The sequence below is a fragment of the Diabrotica virgifera genome, chromosome 4 (genome assembly GCF_917563875.1).
Source record: "Diabrotica virgifera virgifera chromosome 4, PGI_DIABVI_V3a".
Classification (NCBI taxonomy): domain Eukaryota; kingdom Metazoa; phylum Arthropoda; class Insecta; order Coleoptera; family Chrysomelidae; genus Diabrotica; species Diabrotica virgifera.
The window spans coordinates 67,397,452-67,419,272 of NC_065446.1; the positions used below are offsets into that span (position 1 = coordinate 67,397,452).

The 21,821-nt window shown below is 32.5% G+C and overlaps 1 protein-coding gene across 1 annotated transcript; it reads left to right on the top strand.

Annotated features, from left to right (window-relative positions):
* LOC114324813 (vacuolar protein sorting-associated protein 52 homolog) lies at positions 1-19,849 on the top strand. The gene is made up of 5 exons (XM_028272681.1): positions 1-329; positions 4,523-5,335; positions 5,434-5,589; positions 10,520-10,759; positions 19,116-19,849. Exons 1-5 carry the CDS (start codon positions 135-137, stop codon positions 19,743-19,745), a joined length of 2,034 nt encoding a protein of 677 aa, XP_028128482.1. The 5' UTR covers positions 1-134; the 3' UTR covers positions 19,746-19,849.
* Positions 19,850-21,821: the final 1,972 nt, after the last annotated feature.

Consider the following 21,821-nt stretch of genomic DNA (forward strand, 5'->3'; position numbering starts at 1 on the left):
CACAATTGAACTACTTCTTTAGATTATTTGTGACCTAAATCGCATATTTTGACAGTGACATTCATAAATCATTTGTTTTGTAATTATCAAAATTTTGTTAAATCCTCTAGTATTTTCACAATTTTTCATACATAATGACTGATCCAATTACTGGCGAAGGACCGAAATTAGTCACAAAGAGCGAATACATTCAAGTAGCAGGAAGCAATGAAGAAGTTACAAGTAGCGACAAAGTGGTTCAAGAAATTTTGAATACATTCACAGATTTGAGGCATTATTCTAGAGAAATAGAAAATGAACTTAGAAATACGGAAGACCAATCTGTTAAGGTTTGTTCTTTTCTTGAAAACTCATCTTCATAATGGTAATTACATGGAAGAAAAATGTTACCCTGTTCCTCAAAAAGTAAAAACTAAACTGTGTAGACTTACAGACTTGATAATTGCTACTAAAGTCCATATTATTTCTCTTAACACATTTCTTATGTTTGTTTTATTCATGCTGGTGAACTTAAATATTTATTCTGATTAGAGGACTTGTTTAATTCTCAAGACATATTAACCTTTGTCAAGTTGCATAATTTTACAATGTCAAAAGACAGCATAAGTATAATTGTAACTGTTATACACTCACTGAAAAAATTAACTGTCCACCTTAAGACTGGGTCTTTTTTGATGTTTCGAATTTCCTAAACCTGTTCTGATTTAAGTGATTTTTTAATATGTTATAGCCTTGTTCTTTAACAATATTGTTGTAATAGTATTGTTGCTAAACAGGTACATTTTCATTGTATACCGGATGTACCAATCAAACTGTTTTTTTCTCAAAGTTTGCATCACCCTGTGGAATATTCTAGCATTTATAAAATACTGAAATTAAAACCCAACTATAATAGCCTCATGTTTTCTCAACATTCTGTTTTTTGATTCATTCGCTTATGTTAAACTATAAAAAAGTTAGGTACTTTAACAACCAGTCATGTTTTTTATCAATACAGGGTGTTTTTAAAAGGGTATGGAAAACTTTAAGGAGTAATTCTGCATGAAAAGATAATGATAGTTTGCTTTATAAACATATCGTCTCTTCGCATGAAAAGTATACAACCTCCAAATTTTTACGAAATTGGGTTAAGTATATAGAAACGCTCAGTATCATCATTATTTTCTCTGGAATAGTGACAATCAATCGTAATTCAAGAAATATCCACTAGGAAGCGCATTGGTTAGTTTTAAATTGGAAGGATTGTGCATCACTTTCTCTCTAAAACGGTTCAATCTTCAGTTGTGTTCACGAATCGAAGAAGTTCGTACACTGTTTCTCTTAAAGAGTATACAAAACCAAAATATCAACTTGAAGGTAAGCTTTGTGTTTCATGAATAGTATATAATTTCTAATTTATTTAACTTTGCTCATAATATTTTAAAACATTCTTCTATTTAAAATAATGTAATTTTGAAATTGTATAGTTTTCGTTAAAAAATCTACTGGGATATGATGCAATCTTTATCAGAGTAATAGTATATTTCAGTAATTCTATACTGTTTCAGATAAATTTTCAGATCAGAAGAAAAATGGTTTATTGGGTTTACTGCAAAAGAAAACCATTCCAGGTTAACATCTTGGATTCTATCAAAATCTTTGAAAAACCTTCCCGTTCCTTTTAATTTGTTTTTACTTATGATTGTTTGTATTTAATAGTAAATGTGATTTTGCTAAATCAAGAGTTTTGACTAAGTTTCATTGTAAGGTTAAATTTATTTTGTACGTTGTAAATTCTTACGTTTGTGCCATATTACCTACTACATATTTGTTATAATATTTTTGAGAATAAAAATTTGCTTATAAGCCTAATTTTTCATTGAACATACCCTATTTTATCATAATAGTACTTTTGAAACATCTGTATAATAATGGAAATTAATAATATTTTCTCTAAAAAAGTAGCAAAATTCAAAACATCATATTTAAAAAAAATTTGTTTTATTATTAGTATTTATATCGCACACCTAGTTCAATAGTGCCACAAGTGCAAAACACAATATTCTCGAGAAATGAGCAAAACGTTCTGTAGTAAATGCGTTTTGCCCTGTAAATAATTTATTTTGAGAATGACTGGCTTCAAAATTACAATTTAGGTAGCAAATTATACACTTATTGGCTGGATCTTATTACAATTTATTAAAAATAAAACGTTATTATTATTTGATAGTTATGGCGATATTGCATTGTGAAGAAAGTCATTTATAAAACGATACCTAGGAGATACGGCGGCAATATAATGAAAAAATCAATTGATTTTTGCACTTGTGGCCGTATTGAATTATATCGGTTGTATTGTGGCAGTGTATATTATCGCCATATCTCTCTTGATTCTTGCAGTTGTGGCCGTATTGAATGTATTGAATTACATCGGTTGTATTGTGGCAGTGTATATTATCGCCACATCTCAGTTATGGCCATACTTATTGCATTTTCAAAACCTCCAAAAACCCTACAGTGAAATACCGAAGTAACTTACTTTATACCTACCCAAAACAATATTTTAGTTCAGGCTGTATTGCATTAGATGGGCCATTATATAGGCAATATTTTACAGCCTTAACCCAAAATTCGAATTTTTTGCAGTTGTGGCACAATTGAACTAGGTGTGCGATATGGTTGAAATATTTTCATGTTGTTTCGACATATAAAAGATACAACTAATACAAACTGAAACAAAAATCTGCCAATGTTTATTGTGGAAAATTTTATTAACCGATAAATCTTAAAAATGCTCTCCTGAGAAGTTTGTAAATTTTGAGATTGTACAGTGTGCGATATGGTTGAAATATTTTCATGTTGTTTCGACATATAAAAGATACAACTAATACAAACTGAAACAAAAATCTGCCAATGTTTATTGTGGAAAATTTTATTAACCGATAAATCTTAAAAATGCTCTCCTGAGAAGTTTGTAAATTTTGAGATTGTACAGTTTTTATCCGAACGTACGATATGTCCGCAAATGCTTTGTTTCTGAGATAGGGCTATTGAAGTTTTTCTTACAAAATGACTATTTATTTATTGCTTTAAAACCGGTTGAGATATGGAAAAGAAATTTGGTGGGTTTTAAGACGTAGTTATTGCACATTTTTTGACATACAATTAAGAATTTAATATTCACCATTAGCGTGGATATGGGTAATATGACCCAAATGGACTGCATCTGAAAAAAAAATAGTTCAAATCAATGCAAAATGTATGCTTGTAATGGGTATATTATTTCAAAATTTTGTTTTTTTAGTAATGACATATAGTTTTATTTAAGCCTCTTGCATTACTTTCCAACAGGGTTGGCAAAAACCAAAAAAACCAGGTTTTTTGGTTTAACCAAGTTTATTTGGTTTAAACCAGGTTTTTTTGATACAAAGTATAATAAGTCTAAAAACTTTAAAAACGAATAAATTATTTTATAAAATTAACTAATAAACAATGAAAGAAATGATTAAGACAACTTTTATTTTTATTTACACACACAAAAAATTAATATAACAAAAAAACATCAAACGTTATAATATTCAAAATAACTAAGTTCAAAAGTAAAAAAATAGAAATTATTTATCTTCATTTTCTTCATTTGCGGCAGCTGTAGTAAAAACTTCTTGTTCTTGAGCTTGGAGGCTCAGTAAAAAAAAATAAAAATAAAAAAACCAGATTTAAACTAACTGTTGAAACCAAGGTTTTAAGCATGTTGGTTTAAACCTGCCAACCCTGCTTTCCAACAAAATTTTAGCTATCGAAAATGTACATTCTCAGATCCAGCTGGTTTATATCTAGGGCTACATTTATTTCTTGTTATTTAAAGAAAATATATACAGTTCTCACTGAATTATAAATATTACAGTATGCATCAAAATAAACAGTACTGAAATAAGTACGCGTCAAATTTGTATGTCCTGTGCCGAAACGTATTGAGTATTCCTAATGTCCTTATAACTTATGTGAATGTCGTGTTAATGTTTCAGAATGGTTCTGAGTTTTGAAGAAAATTTTTTTATTGTGGAGTCCTAAATTCTGTCATACAGAAAAGGTCACAAAATAGGTCCAAGCTTAAAATAACAATGGTTTGTGCAGGACGGGGCAGCCCGTCGCACGGCCAGAGTCTCTTCGAGTACTGCTCAGTGATTTTCCATACCCATCGCACTTATCAGAACTAACCTAATTAACACCACTTGATGCATACATCTGAGGAATGCTAAGGAAGGCAGATTGATCCATTGTCTGACATTCCGGAATTGTGGACTAGAATTAAAGATTTTTTCGTGCCAGAGGACAATTTTAACATCTGTTTTATCGGGAATGTTGTCATAAATCATGCTTGCAAGGTTATAACATGTATACTAAATATATAAATAATCATAAACTAAACATTTCAATACATTTTCACTTCAGTACGGTTTATTTTGCTGCATACTGTATAAAATGAACCAATATCAGTATTTTCAGTTATATATATTTACTTTAGTGATAATGTTAATTTTAGGTTTATATGAAAGAGAGCGAGAATATAGCAAGTTTACATAACCAGATATCCGCTTGTGACCAGATATTAGAAAGAATGGAAAACATGTTGTTAGATTTCCAAAATGATCTCGGAAGTATAAGTTCAGAAATATTAACATTGCAAAAGAAATCTATTTCGATGAGTCAAGAACTGACGAACCGTCAGGCAATTCGAGGGCAACTTAGTCAATTCATTGACGATATCAAAGTACCTGAAACTCTGATTATGAGCATAATGGATCTTAATGTCACAGACAAGGAATTTTTGACCCAGCTTCAGATTTTAAATCACAAAATAAGTTTTATTAAAGAGCAAAGCTTTAAAGATACAAAGGCATGTTTGGATGTGAAAGATATTTTAGAAAAGTTACGAATTAAAGCCATGTCAAAGATAAGATCCTATTTATTAGAACAAATATCGAAATTCAGAAAACCTATGACTAACTATCAAATCCCACAAAATAACCTACTGAAAAATAAAGGGCACTATGAATTCTTACTATCGAATGAAAGAAACATAGCTGAGGAAATAGCTAATGAATATATAGACACAATGAGTAAAATATACTATTCATATTTTAAGTCATATGAGGCCAGAATTATGAAATTACAATATGAAGAAAATATTACCGTTGATGACCTTATGGGAATAGAGGATACAGCTACTAGAGGAATGTTTAACAAGTCTCTTAAACATAAGACTACAGTATTTTCTATTGGAAACAGAGGAGATGTTTTGGCACAACAATTAGAAGCTCCTATTATTGTTCCCCATGCAGAAACCAAAAACAGGGTAAGTAATTTACTAACTTTTAAAAGCACAATAGAAAATCTATTGACAATATGACCAGAAAGAAAGTAAGAGAAATAATGTTTTTGATTCGATTTTAGTTTCCATTTGAAGCTCTGTTTAGAAGTGTAGAATATGCTCTAGTAGATAACGCCTGTCGAGAATACTTATTTATTAGCGAATACTTTATTGTCAAAAATCAATCTGCACTTGACTTATTCTACAAAATTATGGAGAAAACCCTCACACTTCTTACGGTAAGTTTTTACCATCTCAATTTTGTTTAGATAAGATAAAAAATTATATCGTGCATCTACTAAACTGAAATCGTAGTTGTTAGTGTATTTTTCTTTGTAGTTTAGTTTCCTGACGGGTCGTTTGACTTGATACAATGCAAAAATTCAGACGTTTTTTGGTCTTTCATGTTAGAGCTACTAATCGTGCTACTATGATATATAGTGCCTTAAATACATCAGAGCGATAGCAAGCTTTGCTAGAGCATGTAAACTTTTGCATATTTCGTGTAGCAGAAAGGACAGAAAATAATATTAATAAACTGTTTGTGTTCATAGCCATCAAAGTAGATGGCGCCTTTGTATGCTGACGATTTAAATGATTAGAGTGGGACTCAAATGATATTACATCAATGGACAGAAATGGAATCATCTCTTATACATCGATGACATTGTTCTCATAACAGACGACTTAAAGAAGCCACAGTTATGCTAATGATGACAAATCTCGTCCCCAATTAGCTAATAGAAATCGAGAAATAGCCCACAGAAGTTGTGGATAGATATGTGTATTTGGCCCACGAAATAAGATTAACACGAGACAGACAGACATGTGAACTACTCAGAAGAGTAAGTTTAGGTTGGGATGTGGGATGCATTCGGAAAAATGAGAGACGTGTTTAAAACAAATATCCCAATTATCAGTGGAAGAATTGAGAAGTACACAACATAAAATGGTGAGATCAATGCTTGGAATAAGATCGATAGATAGATTATAAGATTGATAGATAGACTAAGAAACTAAGAACAAGAAATTCGTGTAGAATTTTTTCGCTTCAGGGCTGTCTCCATTGTTGGTAAGAAGTGTCTTAAATCGTTCTTGGCGAACAAGAAAGTTCTGGATCAGAAGATCTTGGACACACGGAGGTCCTATATAGTGATGTAAGAAAAGAATATTCTCGGCCAGAAAATTCTCGGCGAGAATTTTTTATTCTCGACGAGAACTATCGTCAAGTTCAAGGTTATTAAAACTAGAAAAAAGAAGCAATAAAAATGTTTGTCTCTAAAAGCAAACAAATGCCAATACATTCAATTCATTCGGCAGCTAATATATTGGATCCTACGTTTAATGGTGTTCATTTAAGCAGAGAAGAACAAGTTGAGAGAACTGAGTTTATAGATAATTTAGCAACTTTAAAATATGGTGATGACTCGGCTGAAATATTGGCAGATTTCGCACTTTATCGGTCTAAGGGGGGATTTTTTTGGAAAACCGTACGTTGTAAAATTAATTGAAAAACTAGACCCAGTGATATGCTGGAAAGGTACATGTTTCGGAACAAAATTAACTAAAATATCAGTTGATATATTAAGCATGCCTTCATCCAGTGCAGCGACGGATATACAAGTTTCAGTGGTTTCATCCACTCCTCTAAAAGAAACCGGCTTACTGCTGAACTGGTGGTAAGGTAACTTTTATTGCTCACAATTTGAAATTGTTAGAGGAAGACCAATCCATGACTGAGCTGGCGACTCATGAAAAACAAAATCCCACAACTTCCCATCAGTACATTGAAATGCAGAATGTAGATAACCAGGAAGAGCTAATGATAGAAATAGATTCTGAATCTAAGGCCGCATCTTTTTCAGATTAGATCACCACATCCATTATTTGCTGTTAAGAAGAAAATTTTATTTTTTATCAAACAAATTTTGTGTTTTCTGTTATTTTTGCATTTTTTTATATAGAGAACACTGTTGTTTCGTCTCATAATTTTTTATATAATTTCATGATTTTTAATACCCTATTTCATATTTAACAATATCCCTAAGCGCGTAATAGGGTTCATTCTCAGAAAATTCTCCATATCGAGAATATTCTCAAGAGTATTCTCGAGAATATTCTCCGATTTTTCATTCTCGAGAATTTTCCAACACTAGTCCTATGTTAACACTTTGACTCCTATGTGTATCATACATAATACACACCAGGTACTCTCCCTGAGCCTATGTGTATGAATTTGATACACAAGAATAGAACTTATCCAAGCCACAAAAAGTGGTCAGGCTGTGACAACGTTTGAGGATAAATAGGTCCAGGAGTTAAAGTGTTTTAATAGAAGAAATAGAATAGAATAGAAGAAATAATAGAACAAGTGCTGGAAACGGAATAATTGGGAATAAAACTGTCAAGCTACGGAAAAGTGGAAGAAGAAGTACAATACAATCTGGAGAAACAAATATCTCACAACGGAAACAAAAACCAGGATATATAAATCAACAATAAGACCGATAATGACGTACACAGCGGAAACAAGAGCAGATACGGCGAAAACAAAAAGGCTGCTGGAAATAGCAGAAATGAAAGTCTTACAAAAAATAACAAACCAAACTCTAAAAGACAGAGTAAGAAGCGAGGAAATACGAGCGAGATGTGGTATAGAGGAAATAAACATGTGGACCAAAAGAAGAAACAGAATGGAATCAACACATAGAAAGAATGACAGAAAATAGAATAGTACGGATAGCAAGAGACAAATCGCCAAATGGAAGAACATCATTGGGCCGACCGAGGAAAAGATGGTAAAATAACGTCAATTGAGGTTAAAAACCGAAGTAAAACAGGTATGAGCCTGTGCTAAACGAAACTTATGCTAGGCTGATGGGACACATAAGGCTTAAAAACAACAAGACTTTATGTATAGTAACTTAACGACAGTGGTGAAAATGTTCCTAATTAAAATTATTCAATGATTCTAATTTAAATTATTAATTTTATTTACCAGCAAACTGTTTATTACTCTATTATCATATATACGCCAGTCAATGGGAGCCAGACAATCTTTCCAAAGATCTTCTGCCAGAAGTTAATCGCAGTTTTTTTAGAATAATTAAAGATAACACAGTCAATGAATGGACTTTCCAAGGAACAAGGAACACATTACAAAAGAAATTGGACCCAATGTAAGAGTTTGCCAATTAAATAATAGAAGGTATAAGTAGAGCAAAATGTCAAATTCTATACAGACTATTAAAGGATGACGATGTTGATCTGGTCGCGATGCAAGAAACACACACAGAAAACAAATTTCAACTAAATTTTCGTTTATAAAAATTAATTATTATTTATAATGTATTGTTGTTATCTTTATTTATATACAAAAACTGTGATATAGCCATACGCTAAATAAATAAATGGGAGCAAGAATATAATATTACCTCCGAATTCTATCCTACTGCATGGATTTTAATGAAATTTTGGGCCTAGCCTCTACTTATCTCCTAATTCAAAGTCTACCCTATGCCGATGTGTGCTTTTATCTTGGGGGTGGTTCCCACCCCTTCTTAGGGGTGGAAAAATTTTTGGTTAAAATTACCACGGAATTCGCTAGAGAACCTAATTCTAAGCAAAAACTGTTCTATAATTTTTTTTTGAAAACTCAATACTTTTTGAGATATTCGTGGTTGAAAATTGGCCATTTTCTTTGAAACATAATACATTTTCGAACGTTTTTTTGCGAATAACTTAAAAACTATGCATCTAACTAAAAAAACTATATTAAACATTTTTGTAGGTTATAAAAAACAAAGAGACAGTTGTCTTCATAAATCTTCTAGTTATAATACAAAAAGAGATATGGTAGGTGAAAATTGTTTGTTTTTTGCTACATTCTCAAATTGGTGTATTCAACTGGAAATATCAGAGAAACGGTCGATTTTAGGTGTTTAATGCTACTAATACCTTTTGTAGTGATTGAAAAGACCTTTAAACTGAGCTACATTGAAGGTTCAATACATTAAAACTAAGCGAGATATACTGCATATAAAATTTATAACTAATGTATTTTAAAAAAAAATGAGAAGTAATTTTAACCCCCATCCACCAAGATGTAAATGCATGGTTTTCCTTCTACAATACCTTTTATTATAGTGTTATTTCTATGTTCAAAAAGTTGGACGGGTTTAAAATGAATGGTTTTTGAAAAAAAAAAAAGATCAAATTATAGAGCGCATTTTTAAATTTTCTTAAAAATCTTCCTTTTTCTCCATGTAACTTGAAAATGATAAGAGATACAGTAATGAAAAATAAAAAGTAAATTTTTATCTGAAAAGCCCGACATTTTTCTGTGGTATCTTTTTTTCGTATCTCTTATGTTTTTCGAGTTACATGGAGGAAAAGGAAGATTTTTAAGAAAATTTAAAAATGCGCTCTATAATTTGATCTTATTTTTTCAGAAACCATTTATTTTAATCTAGCCCAACTTTTTGAACATAGAAATAACACTATAATAAAAAGTATTGTAGAAGGAAAACGATATATTTAAATTCTGATGGATGAGGGGTTAAATAAACTTCTCATTTCTTCTTAAAATGCATAAGTCATCAACTTTTTTGCAGAATATCTCGCTTAGTTTGAATGTAATCGACATTTATTATTGCTCATTTTAAAGGTCTTTTCAAGCACTACAAAAGTAATTAGTATCATTATACACCTAAAATCGATAGTTTCTCTGTTATTTCAAGTTGAATACACCGATTTGAGCATGCAGCAAAAAAACAAACTCTTTTTATCTACCATATCCCTCTTTGTATTTTAACTAGAGGATTTATGAAGGAACCAATCTCTTTGTTTTTTTTATAACCTACAGAAATATTTTATATAGTTTTTTTGTTAGATGCATAGTTTTTAAGGTATATATTATAGAACAGTTTTGGCTTAAAATTAGGTTGTCTAGCCTTTTCCGTGACTATTTTAACCAAAACATATTGAACCCCCAAGATAAAAGCTCACATCGGCATAGGGTAGACTGTTTCTTGAGCTATTCCCTATTTACTGTGAAAATATCAAGTAAATCGATGTAGTAGGATGGAATTCGGAGCCCAATACCCTCATTGACTGCCCTAATAAGACTAAATGTAAAATTCCTGTTGATAAAATACTTTTTATTTTCAGAAAAACTTAAAAAGCTACATTTCATCTTGCTACGATTCCATAGCCATATTTTTATGTTTTCATTTGGTACTGAGATATAAAATAATGTGCCATAAACGATGTGTACCAGCTTTAGACCAGTATTGGGATATTTTAGAGAACATTCTTCTGCCAAGATTTGAGTATGTTGTTCAGTTGAATATAAAGAGTATACGCGATTGCGATGTTACAAAGTTTAATCTGGAATTAGGTCCACATTATGTAAGTAAAATACTTTATTAACAACCAATAGTTTTCACAATTTTTGGAGTTAATCCTAATATACCCCATTCCACAAATATACGACCCTCTTGGATTATCGCGATAACGAATATTTTACTGTGCAAAATATGAAGAACGAAAGTAAATTGCAAATTATATTGTTGTTTATTGGAGTAATTATTAGAGCAAAATACTTTCGTACGTCTTATGTTGCACACTAAAATATTCGTCGTCGCGATAATCCAAAATAGTCGTATATTCGTGGAATACATCATATCACTTAAAATACATATTTATATGTAATGAGGCATATATTTATGTCTCTTATATTATTGTATGAGATCTTTTTATTTATGTAAACTGCGAGGCCTACCGCCTAAGTTAGGGATATAGAAAATTATGCTCATTTTCATAGTTGATTTTTTCGTGAACGGATTAACGGATTCCGCTAATTTTTTTATTATTTTAGATTTTTCTTTAGTATTTACACAGTTGTGCAAATGTTTACTCAAACTTCTTTTTCGTACTTATACCGGGTGGAAGAAAAGAAATATTTTTCTTATGTTAAGTTTAAGACACCCTGTAGGAAGGACGAGGTACAAATATGAGCATACATCGGAATCATACTGTAGTCTTAGGTTTTGTGAACATTTTGTTTTTTGAATCTCTGATATCTTTAGAAACAAAGAAAATATGTAGACGGTTTTGTAGTTGAACATGTCTTTTAACCGAAACAAAAGTTTGAGACACCCTGTAAAAAAATGTATTAAGATAAGTTTGTTCTAATTATTATTGATAAAAATATGACCATTTTATTTAACATACATTTAATATTGTAGTTAACAACGCTTTATTTACATAGTTTTTTATCATCTTCAATATTGACGTCTAACTGCAGTGGCCCTATGTCTTGAGCATCTTCTGAAGTGAACAGATTCTCAAAATAAGGATGATGAATGGGTGGAATAAAAGAGAAAAGGTCTTTAATATAATTTTTCTTCTCTTTGGTCACAGGTCGAGGTTTACTGTATAGCTCCATGTCACAAACATGGAGCATTTAGAGGTGAAAAGTTTAAAACAACACCACCCAAACTGGGTGTTAGCGACAAGACAGTCTGGAACAATAATCAGGAAGGATTGGATCATAGTGTAGACTTACCCAAAATTCCCAAAAACTCACGGAAACGGACCAAGAAGGAAACCAATCGAGAGTTTACCGACGATGAGAATATCAGCAGCCAATTGAGAAGGCTTGTCCATATGGAATTTTTCTTAAAGACCATACCTCCCACAATCAGAGCTATCCTGGATGCTGTTTACATGAACATTTGCCTAAACTTTCCAAAACTACTCTCTATCGACTATTGCTAGAAATAGACTTTGTTTATGAAAAAACGAAAGAAATCAGTAACGATGGAGCGTCCTGACATAATAAATTGGAGGCATAAATTTCTTAGAAAATTACAGAATTATCGATCTCAAGGATAGAATATTTTCTATTTGGATGAAAATTGGGTAAATATCGGACATACAGTAAATAAGGTATGATGGATTCAATCATATCCAGTTATAAGGATACATTTTTAGAAGACTTGACCGCTTGAGAGAGGTCCGAGATTTGTCTTGTTGCCTGCTGGATCTGATAGAGGTTTTGTACCAAGTTCAGAGCGTGTATTTTTAGCAAAAGATTCAGGCGATTACTATGACGAAATGAACGGTGAGTCTTTCGAAGATTGGTTTAAAAATAAACTAATCGCAAACCTCCCGAAGGGAGAGAAAAATGTGGTAGTGAGTAATGGATAATGCTCCATATCTTATTTATATCCCAGGGTACACTTTGGTAACCCATTTTACTAGAAAAAATAAAATACATGGTGGAACTCTTATTTTATCTAAATCTGGGACAGACAAGTATGCAATCTCAGTCGTTGATTGCCGTAAATTCTCTGAGGAAGAAAGCTTTGAATGTTGTGCTGTGACTATTTTAATCAGTAACTGTAAATTTCTAGTCATTAATGTGTACAGAACGCCTAACAGCAATCTAGATTCTTTTATAAATAATTGTTTTAATATTTTAGGTCATTTTCACAACCGTGTTGATAAAATTTATCTCTGTGGAGACTTTAATATCAACTACTTAATTCAGAGCAATGAAAAACTTCGATTAGATGATCTTTTTCAATCGTTTGGTTTGTCTCTTAATATCCCAAATATACCAACACGTATTTTCATGAATAACAATAAAGTAACTAAAACAAAAATTGACTACATTGCTACTAATAATATCACTATGAATCATACTTGTCAAGTCAATCAACCCAATATGGGTGACCATCTTGCCATTATTTTTGACATTGTTGTAAGTCGTAATCAGGATAGGATGGAATCTAATATAAAACAGCAGTGTTTTAGGTGTTTAAATGATAATAATTTAGACATCCTAAAACAAGACTTGATGAGGATTGGTTTTTACGAGGTATACAATGAAAGTAATATTAATAACGCTTTTATCGAATTTATGGATACTTTAAACTTTGCTATTACTTCAAACTGTCCCCTTAAAAGTAAAATAGGTAAGGACGTGCATAAAAGTAAAGGTTGGGTTGATCATGACATATATGCTAGGAGTAAACAATTAAAAAACCTATTTAATGAAGCTAAAAACTCTAATAATAGTAACATCTGGAATGAGTATAAAGCTACCAAGAAGGAATACAATAATCTTATTGCTGAAAAGAAAAGGGAATTCAATTATCTTCAAATTGTAAGTAGTAATAATAAACAAAAAACTATGTGGAGTATAGTAAATAAAACTATAGGGAGAAAGCAAAGTACTAATAAAATTAAACTCAAAATTGAAGACAAACTAATATCAGATGATAAAAATTTAGCTCAATATTTTGCATGCCATTTCAATGACAAAAATAATGCACTAAAAAATAGGCTTGACAATAACCCTCAAAACTGTACTTTATCACATAGGTGGACTATAGACAGTTTTGTTTATTTTCCAGTAACATCTGATGAAGTTCTTGATATTATTTGTGGTCTTAAAGATAAACATTCTTTTGGAAATGATGAATTAAACACAAGAATGATCAAACACATCAAGGATGTTATATCAGAACCGCTGGCATATTTAATTAACCTAGTATACAACACAGGTGAATTTCCTGAAAACCTAAAATTAAGTAAAATTGTTCCAGTATATAAAAAATCCGATCACACTTGTATTGATAATTATAGACCTATTTCTTTGTTAAATGTAATTTCAAAAATTTTTGAACGAGCTTACTACACTAGGATCATACAGTTTTTGGACAAAAATAATGCACTGTGTTCAGAACAGCATGGCTTTCGATCCGGAAGATCAACAGAGGGGGCTACTGAAGTATTTATGGAATCTGTCTATAGGCATCTTGATGATGGTCTTCTTGTAGTGGGTATCTTCTTTGATCTTTCCAGAGCATTCGACAGTCTTAAATTTGAATTTGTCCTTAACAAATTGTATGTCCACGGAATAAGAGGTAACATGTTAAATTTATTGAACTCATATCTTCTGGAGAGGAAATTCTATGTTGAATTAAACAAGGAAAGGTCAGACATCTTCAGTGTAGATGTAGGAGTGCCGCAGGGATCTGTGTTGGGACCACTGCTATTTCTTATTTTTGTCAATGACCTACCCGATCATATTACTCATGACCACATTGTAATGTACGCAGATGACTCATCTGTGATTGTATCAGCACATACATACGTAGAGCTTCAAAATAGAGTGTCAAGGGTTATCAGATTATTCCAAACATGGTGTACACAAAACTTGCTACAACTGAATATTGATAAAACATCGTATATACATTTTAGATGCAAACGAAATATGCCAGTTGTGTCTATTCCTGAAATTGTAAATATTCCAAACATAAAATTTTTAGGTGTATTCTTGGACCAGTTTATGAGTTGGGATGTTCACGTTGAATATGTTAATAAGAAACTAAATTGTTCATTCTATGCTTTAGTACAGTTGAAGAGAACACTCAGTATTAAAACTCTCATTAATGTATATTATTCTTTGGTTTATTGTCACCTTACTTATAATGTTACGTTATGGGGTAATTCCACAAAATCAGACACAGTGTTTATTAAACAGAAGAGAATTATTAGACTTATCTTCAATATTCCTTTTGGGCATACTTGTAAGCAAGTTTTCATTAATAACAATATCTTACCGTTGCCTTCCATATATATCTTGAAATCCATATTGTATATTAAGCATAATTTACATTCATTCAAGAGAAATTCTGATTTACATGCATACTCAACTAGGAATGCCAATCAGTTTGTTACTGTTGGTCACAAACTATCCAAATTTGAGAAGTCCACAGATTATGTGGGGGTCAGGCTATATAATCATCTTCCAAATGAAGTTAGATCTTTGCATCCGGTGAAATTCAAAAGAGTTGTGAAAAGTATACTATGTAAACATGCATTCTACAGTGTAGAAGAATACTTAGCAACTAGATTGCTGTTATGAGTTCTGTCTAATATTAATAATTTTCATATTTATCAATGTACATTATGTTAAATCTAAAATTTAAGTGTATGTATAGGTATTTGATTATGTGTCTGTGACTATATTGTGTTGTATATCTGACGTGTATATCCATCTTTATGATGGCAGCTGTAAAGCTATACCAATAAAGTATTCTATTCTATTCTATTCTATTCTATTCATTCATGCAAACAAAATTTTCTCTTGGACGTTTTTTGAACAAAAGAAGCTCCTGGAACAAACATATAATTCAAGAATGGTTACGAGAGAAGGGTATATTTTATGAAGAAGATTATTTAAAGTCAGAACTATTGGATGGTGTAAACCGTTATGCAGATACATATGTATATACGACAAGTATAACATCGAAATTTTGGTCGAGAAATACGGTGTAGAAGTATTACGATTGCCTCCCTATCACTGTGAAGCTCAATCCGATAGAGATAGTTTGGAGTCAAGGTAAACATTACGTTGCCGCCCGAAACATTGACTTTAAAAACGATTGTGTGCAGCAACTCATACATGAAGCGTTTGCCAATGTCTATGCTGAACAGTGGCAAAATTATATACAGCATGTCATCAGAGTTAAAAAACAAATGTGGATAGCTGACAACCTACAAGAAGATATCCTACCGGTAATTATCACAGCCAATATTGGCAGTTCCAGTGATGACGATTTTTCCGAAATGGAGTAGAGACCAGACGCTGTTATTGTTTGAATTACAATCTTATCTTTATTCATTAGGTAGCGTTTAGGCTGTATACATTTTTATTCTTTTATTAGCGTAGTTTTATTCTTTGGTGTGTACACACTTACACCGAGTGCGTCAAAATGTTAAACAAAATAGTTTTTTTATCTAAATAAACAATGTTAAATTATGATTTTGAATTCTAAACAACTTTTCTTTTTAATAATTTTTGAGATTGTTAAAAATAAAGCTACTTTACTCTTGAACAAAAATCTCATTTTTTGACAAATTCTCGTATACCACTAATAAAATATGCAATAAATAATATTACATTACCTTTTTTAAGATTCTAAAATTAAAATAAACTACAGGGTTTCATTTAAAAAATATAAAAATTTATATCATTGATCCAAGTTGGGACGTCCTGTAGGTACAGTGGAACCCCGATAAGTCGGCCTCCGATAACTCGGAAGTCCGGCTAACCCGGACCGATTTTCATCAGACAAAACAAACATTTTTTCACTTTGACTGAGTTTTTCCCCAAGAAATAAACAATACTGTATACAACTGTACGTAATTTAGATGTACTGTGCATACGTATTTCATGTTTTTGCTTGTATTTTGTTTGTATTTTTGTTTATTATTTATGTATATGTATTTTGTTAATTTATACCATATTCTCCGGCTAACCCGGATCGGCTGCAGTCCCGATTAATCCGACTTATCGAGGTTCCACTCTATATGAATTACCAATTTAAATTTGTATCCACTGCGGAGCTATGAATTTTTGCCGAAGAAATTTTTAATATCACTGACAGTTTCCCTATTAGGGAAAATGTGTTTATTAAATATCTTGTGATTTGCAGTCTTGAAGTTGTAATTCTAATATGATTGCATGGTTTAATGTTATCGTACATGAGGGCCAACGCGGTCCGGTTTTGTACGGGCCGATCGAGAACGTTCCTATAGTCGATTCGCTAATCTGAGACACAACTGTCTACACTAGAATCACAATAAAGATGCACTAGAAATAAATCATGATTTGGGAGTGCTGCTCGAACATTCAACGTGTCTTGGTTTGTCTATTTCTATATAGTGCATCTTTATTGTGATTGTAGTGTAGACAATTGTGTCTCAGATTAGCGAATCGACTATAGCTCTTAAACGGCAACTCGCTTGTCATAAGCAGTGCACTGATATCTACCCGTGAATTTCACAATAGTACTCTGTCTGCGAACCTAATTATGTTTTCATGGTAACAATCAGCCCAGTGATGAATCACTCACGTTAAATATATCGTAAAGTTATCCTGTAGTTAAGTTATACTCGTCAAATTGGTGTGGTGTATCATATTTAACTTAAATACTTGCGTTATTTCTTGACAGTTCTTAAGTTATCTGATATATCAACTGTCACACTTTATAACGCGACGTTAAACCTCAAGTTATGAGATAACTTTGTAGTTATGTAAGGATATGTAAGGTTAGGTTCATCTTTTGACTTGTTTTTAGACAGAAATCAAGTGAATTTAGAAGCTATTAATTTAATAATTAAGAATAGAAGGGTAATACAATTTTAAAAATTATACAAAAATCAAATCGAGATGGTATTGGCTGAAAGACTTCGGTCGGTGGCCTTTTGGTACATTGTATCAATAAAGTATGTCTCTCTCTCTCAAATCAAGAGATATAAGTTGAAATTTATAAACATAGGGATTTTAAGTACATACTGTTCTTTATATCCAGAGTTGCCAGATGAGATTTTATAAATTCCCCACTTAGAAACTGAAATTCCCTCAAATTGAAGCTCAAATCCCCCAAATTTAAATTTTTGCCGCATTTCAATAAATTAGTAGTCAAGTGAAGAGAACAATAAACCAAAATTATACTACAAACTTATCAACGAGGGCCCTGGAAATAATTCATAATTTCTATCGTCTTCCATTGTATGGGAGTATAATATATAATTCTATGTACATGCGCAAATTTAATTTACCATGACCCCTTAAAATAATTTTCCGCCCAAAAAATCCCACTACTTAGAAAAATTTCCCTAGACGCTTTCAAATTACCCCAAAATTGTGGGAAAATACCCCAATCTGGCAACCCTATCTCTATCTACGTTTTGATACACCACCGAACCCGAACAGCTGTTTGCTGTTCGGTCATCGGCGGTGGCCGGCGACGGGTAGGTCTTCTCATGATCATGATTCACTTTCTCGCTCCAACTTGTACTATTTCTACACATAAGGTCCTCTTTGTTAGAGAAACCAATACGTGCCAATACTTTTTTTAACGTTTAAGAAATATCTCATGTCATAACGGTGACGGATACGTCACACGAAGTTTACGTAAAAAGTTATCGAGTAGTTATATGTCATAGTGTAACGGGTAGTTCTTTTAAGGACGACACACTCAGTAAAACACAAGTTAAAAATAAAGCAAATATACTAAAGATAATTATATACAGTTTAAAACAAATAAAATAAAATATAATTCCATCTTCTGCAAAGGAAAAACAATATTAAACTTTATTACAGCCATCCGATCATATCAGCAACATTAAAATAATACGATAAACCATATATACAATAACAATATTGCTACGTTAAATCAACATATTCTGAAGACCGCATTTTACTACAATGCAGTCACTCGCTCCTTGCTACTACCGCCTACTGCGATAACGATTGCGGCAAGACTCCACGTCACTACGGTGGCGTCTACCTAGGCATAGTCCCACCTCACAAACGGTGCATCTTTGCCAAGCCAGCTAAAGCTCGTTCAATACGCGAGCATCAGCTGTTGAGCCATAGTTAGTTCAATACACTAACCATGACTGATTTTCTCATTCTCCTAGTTCGCCTTAAATATGCTCTCGATGCCCTCTCCTTCGGTTTCCCCCAGCGGTGCTATGAAGAATGAATGCGCAAACACGGACACTCCATCGGTCGTCTCTGGTAATAGCAGCTCATCGCTTGCCGATGTATCATATCGTTACAATAGTTATCTTAACTTTAACGCAAATGTTAAAGATAACTTCGGTCATCCATCACAGGGCTGATTGTATTGGTTTCACATTTAATCACATGTAATTTATTTATTAATTTTGTTTTTAGATTGCCAGAAGGTATGCCGAGTTCAGTGCAGCTTTGGTTAGTATAAGCGAAAACTTTCCCAATGAACTGGTTAGCAAGCTTTTAGCAGAACTTCAAGAGGAAGTAGAGATGTTTATTTTAAGAATGGCTGGGGTGTTCACAGAACGTAAAGACCAACTAATATTTTTAATAAATAATTACGACATGATTCTCAGTATAATTATGGAAAGGACTCGAGATAATTCAAAGGAAGCGGAAGTATTTAAATCAAGATTATCTGCACGAAGTGGAGAATATGCAGAACAGATCTTATTTCCACATTTTGGTGAATTGATCCAGTATGTAAAAGAATGTGAACATTATTTCGAGACTTCAAAAGTTAAAGAATTGAAAGCATTAGAACCAAAATCAGTTGATATTGTGACCAATTTTAGTAATAATTGGAAACGGTCGTTGGAAGATCTTAACAGGGAAGTTTTATTATCATTTCCGAATCTCGTCACAGGCTCTAGTTTACTTCAGTTAGCTCTTACACAATTAGTGCAATATTATCACAGATTCCATAAACTATTAACACCACAAATACGATCACAACTTGTAAATATACATCTTATTATGGTAGAAATGAAGAAGTATAAAACTTCATTTTAAGTATAATGACACAAAATCAGTATGCTGATACCAAATTGGTACATTTTCCATTTGTTATTTTTATATTATGAAATATTTATTTAATATATTTACCGAATACCTTAGGAATATAGTTTTATTTCAACTTTCCACTCCGTCCTTTCTTCCAAAAAATCCTTCGTAATCTTAAAGGACTCCTCGTCAGCACTTATATCAACCCATAATACCCATCCATGAGTCGATTACCTTCGTAAAGAGGTGCGCAAGGAAACTCATCGTTTAGTTAGGGCATCTTTTATTGCCCCGTTACCGTCAGTCTCAGACTCATACATGTCTGGGTATTCTTCAGGAATGACTGTCATCTTTCTGCTGATAAGAGAAGCGTCTTTCAGCATTATCAGATAATGCTGAAGCACTGCAACGCCTATGGACCGAGTAACGACAGCCTGTAGAGAATTTGGAATGAAATTGAATACAAAGAAGACAAAAATGATGGTCTTCAGCAAGCAGCAAAACAGAAGGGTGAATGTCAATGGCGACGGAACAGATCTCCAAAGAGTAACAAGAATAACGTACATCGGAAGTAATCTTGATGAAACTTGGGACCACTCACTAGAGATAAGAACACGCCTGTACAGTGTTTTACAAAATGCAAAAAGTTCTATGCAACGGCCAGCTAGGTATCTCATTGAGAACTACAATACTTAAGGGCTTACATATACGGACTGCAAAGTGCGGTCACTGCAAGCAGCATCATGCGGTCGCCGTTGGGCGATCTGCAGTTTCAATACAAAATTATCCTTTCGCAATATACGGACCGCACATGCGGTCCAACTGCAAAAATACAGTTGGCTTGCAGTCGACTATTGCCGTGGTGCCGGCAGCAAAATGCGGTTGGACATGAACTGCATAGAGCAGTCTGCAGTTAGACTGCAACCCGCGTCTTTTCTCTCGAGCACTCCGATTAGATAATTCATCGTTGTACCACGATACAGTATACTATTCTGTTAGTCTAGTTAAACAATGGTATTATTGTGCTTGCTATCAAGAAAAATGCAAAAATATAGCTGATTTGGATGATGATTTCTTGACAAATGAAATTAAATCACATGAATCTACACTCACCGGCACGAAAAATGGGTAATTTTTTATGTCTCGTATCTCCTCAACCTGTTGTCCGATCTAAGTAATTTTTTAATGTGTTATAGCCTTATTTTTTAACAATATCGCCGTAATCATATTGTTGCCAAACAGGTAAATTTTATTGTATACCGGGTGTACCAATCAATCTGGGTTTTTTCTCAATTTTCACAACACCATGTGGAATATTCTAGCCTTTATAAAATATTGAAATTAAAACCCAACTATAACCCCAGGTTTTCTTAACCTTCTGTTTTTTTTATTTATTCGCTTATGGTGGATAATAAAAAAGTTAGGGACTTTAACAACTAGCCATGTTCTTTATCAATAAAGGGCGTTTCTAAATAAGTGCAACAAACTTTAGGGGCAAATGCTTCGTTTTCGAGATATGGGATGTTGCATTTTTTCTTACAAACTAACAATTTATTTATTGCTCTAGAACCGGTTGAGATATGCAAATTAAATTTGGTAGGTTTTAAGAGGTAGTTATTGCGCATTTTTTGACATACAATTAAAAATTTTATATTCACACCATTGGCGCGCATGCGGGTAATATGCCCGTATGCACGCCAATGGTGATAACATTTTTAATTATATGTCAAAAAATGCGCAATAACTACCTCTTAAAACCTACTAAATTTCATTTGCATATCTCAACCGGTTCTAGAGCAATAAATAAATCGTCAGTTTGTAAGAAAAAATTCAACATCCCGTATCTCGAAAACAAAGCATTTGCGGACATATGTTTATCAAGCAAACGGTCATTATTTTTTCATGCAGAATTACCCCTTAAAGTTTGTCGCACTTATTTAGAAACACCCTGTATTGATTTACCTGTCTAGTTGTTAAAGTCCCTAACTTTTTTATTATCCAGCATAAGCGAATAAATAAAAAACAGAACGTTAAGAAAACCTGTGGCTATAGTTGGGTTTTAATTTCAATATTTTATAAAGGCTA

Excerpts from the sequence above, each read along its gene's own strand:
- LOC114324813 (XM_028272681.1), top strand. The coding sequence starts at position 135 with ATGACTGATCCAATTACTGGCGAAGGACCGAAATTAGTCACAAAGAGC. Across the intron at positions 5,336-5,433 it reads ATGCAGAAACCAAAAACAGG|TTTCCATTTGAAGCTCTGTT; the intron begins GTAAGTAATTTA and ends ATTCGATTTTAG. Across the intron at positions 10,760-19,115 it reads TGGAATTAGGTCCACATTAT|ATTGCCAGAAGGTATGCCGA; the intron begins GTAAGTAAAATA and ends TTTTGTTTTTAG.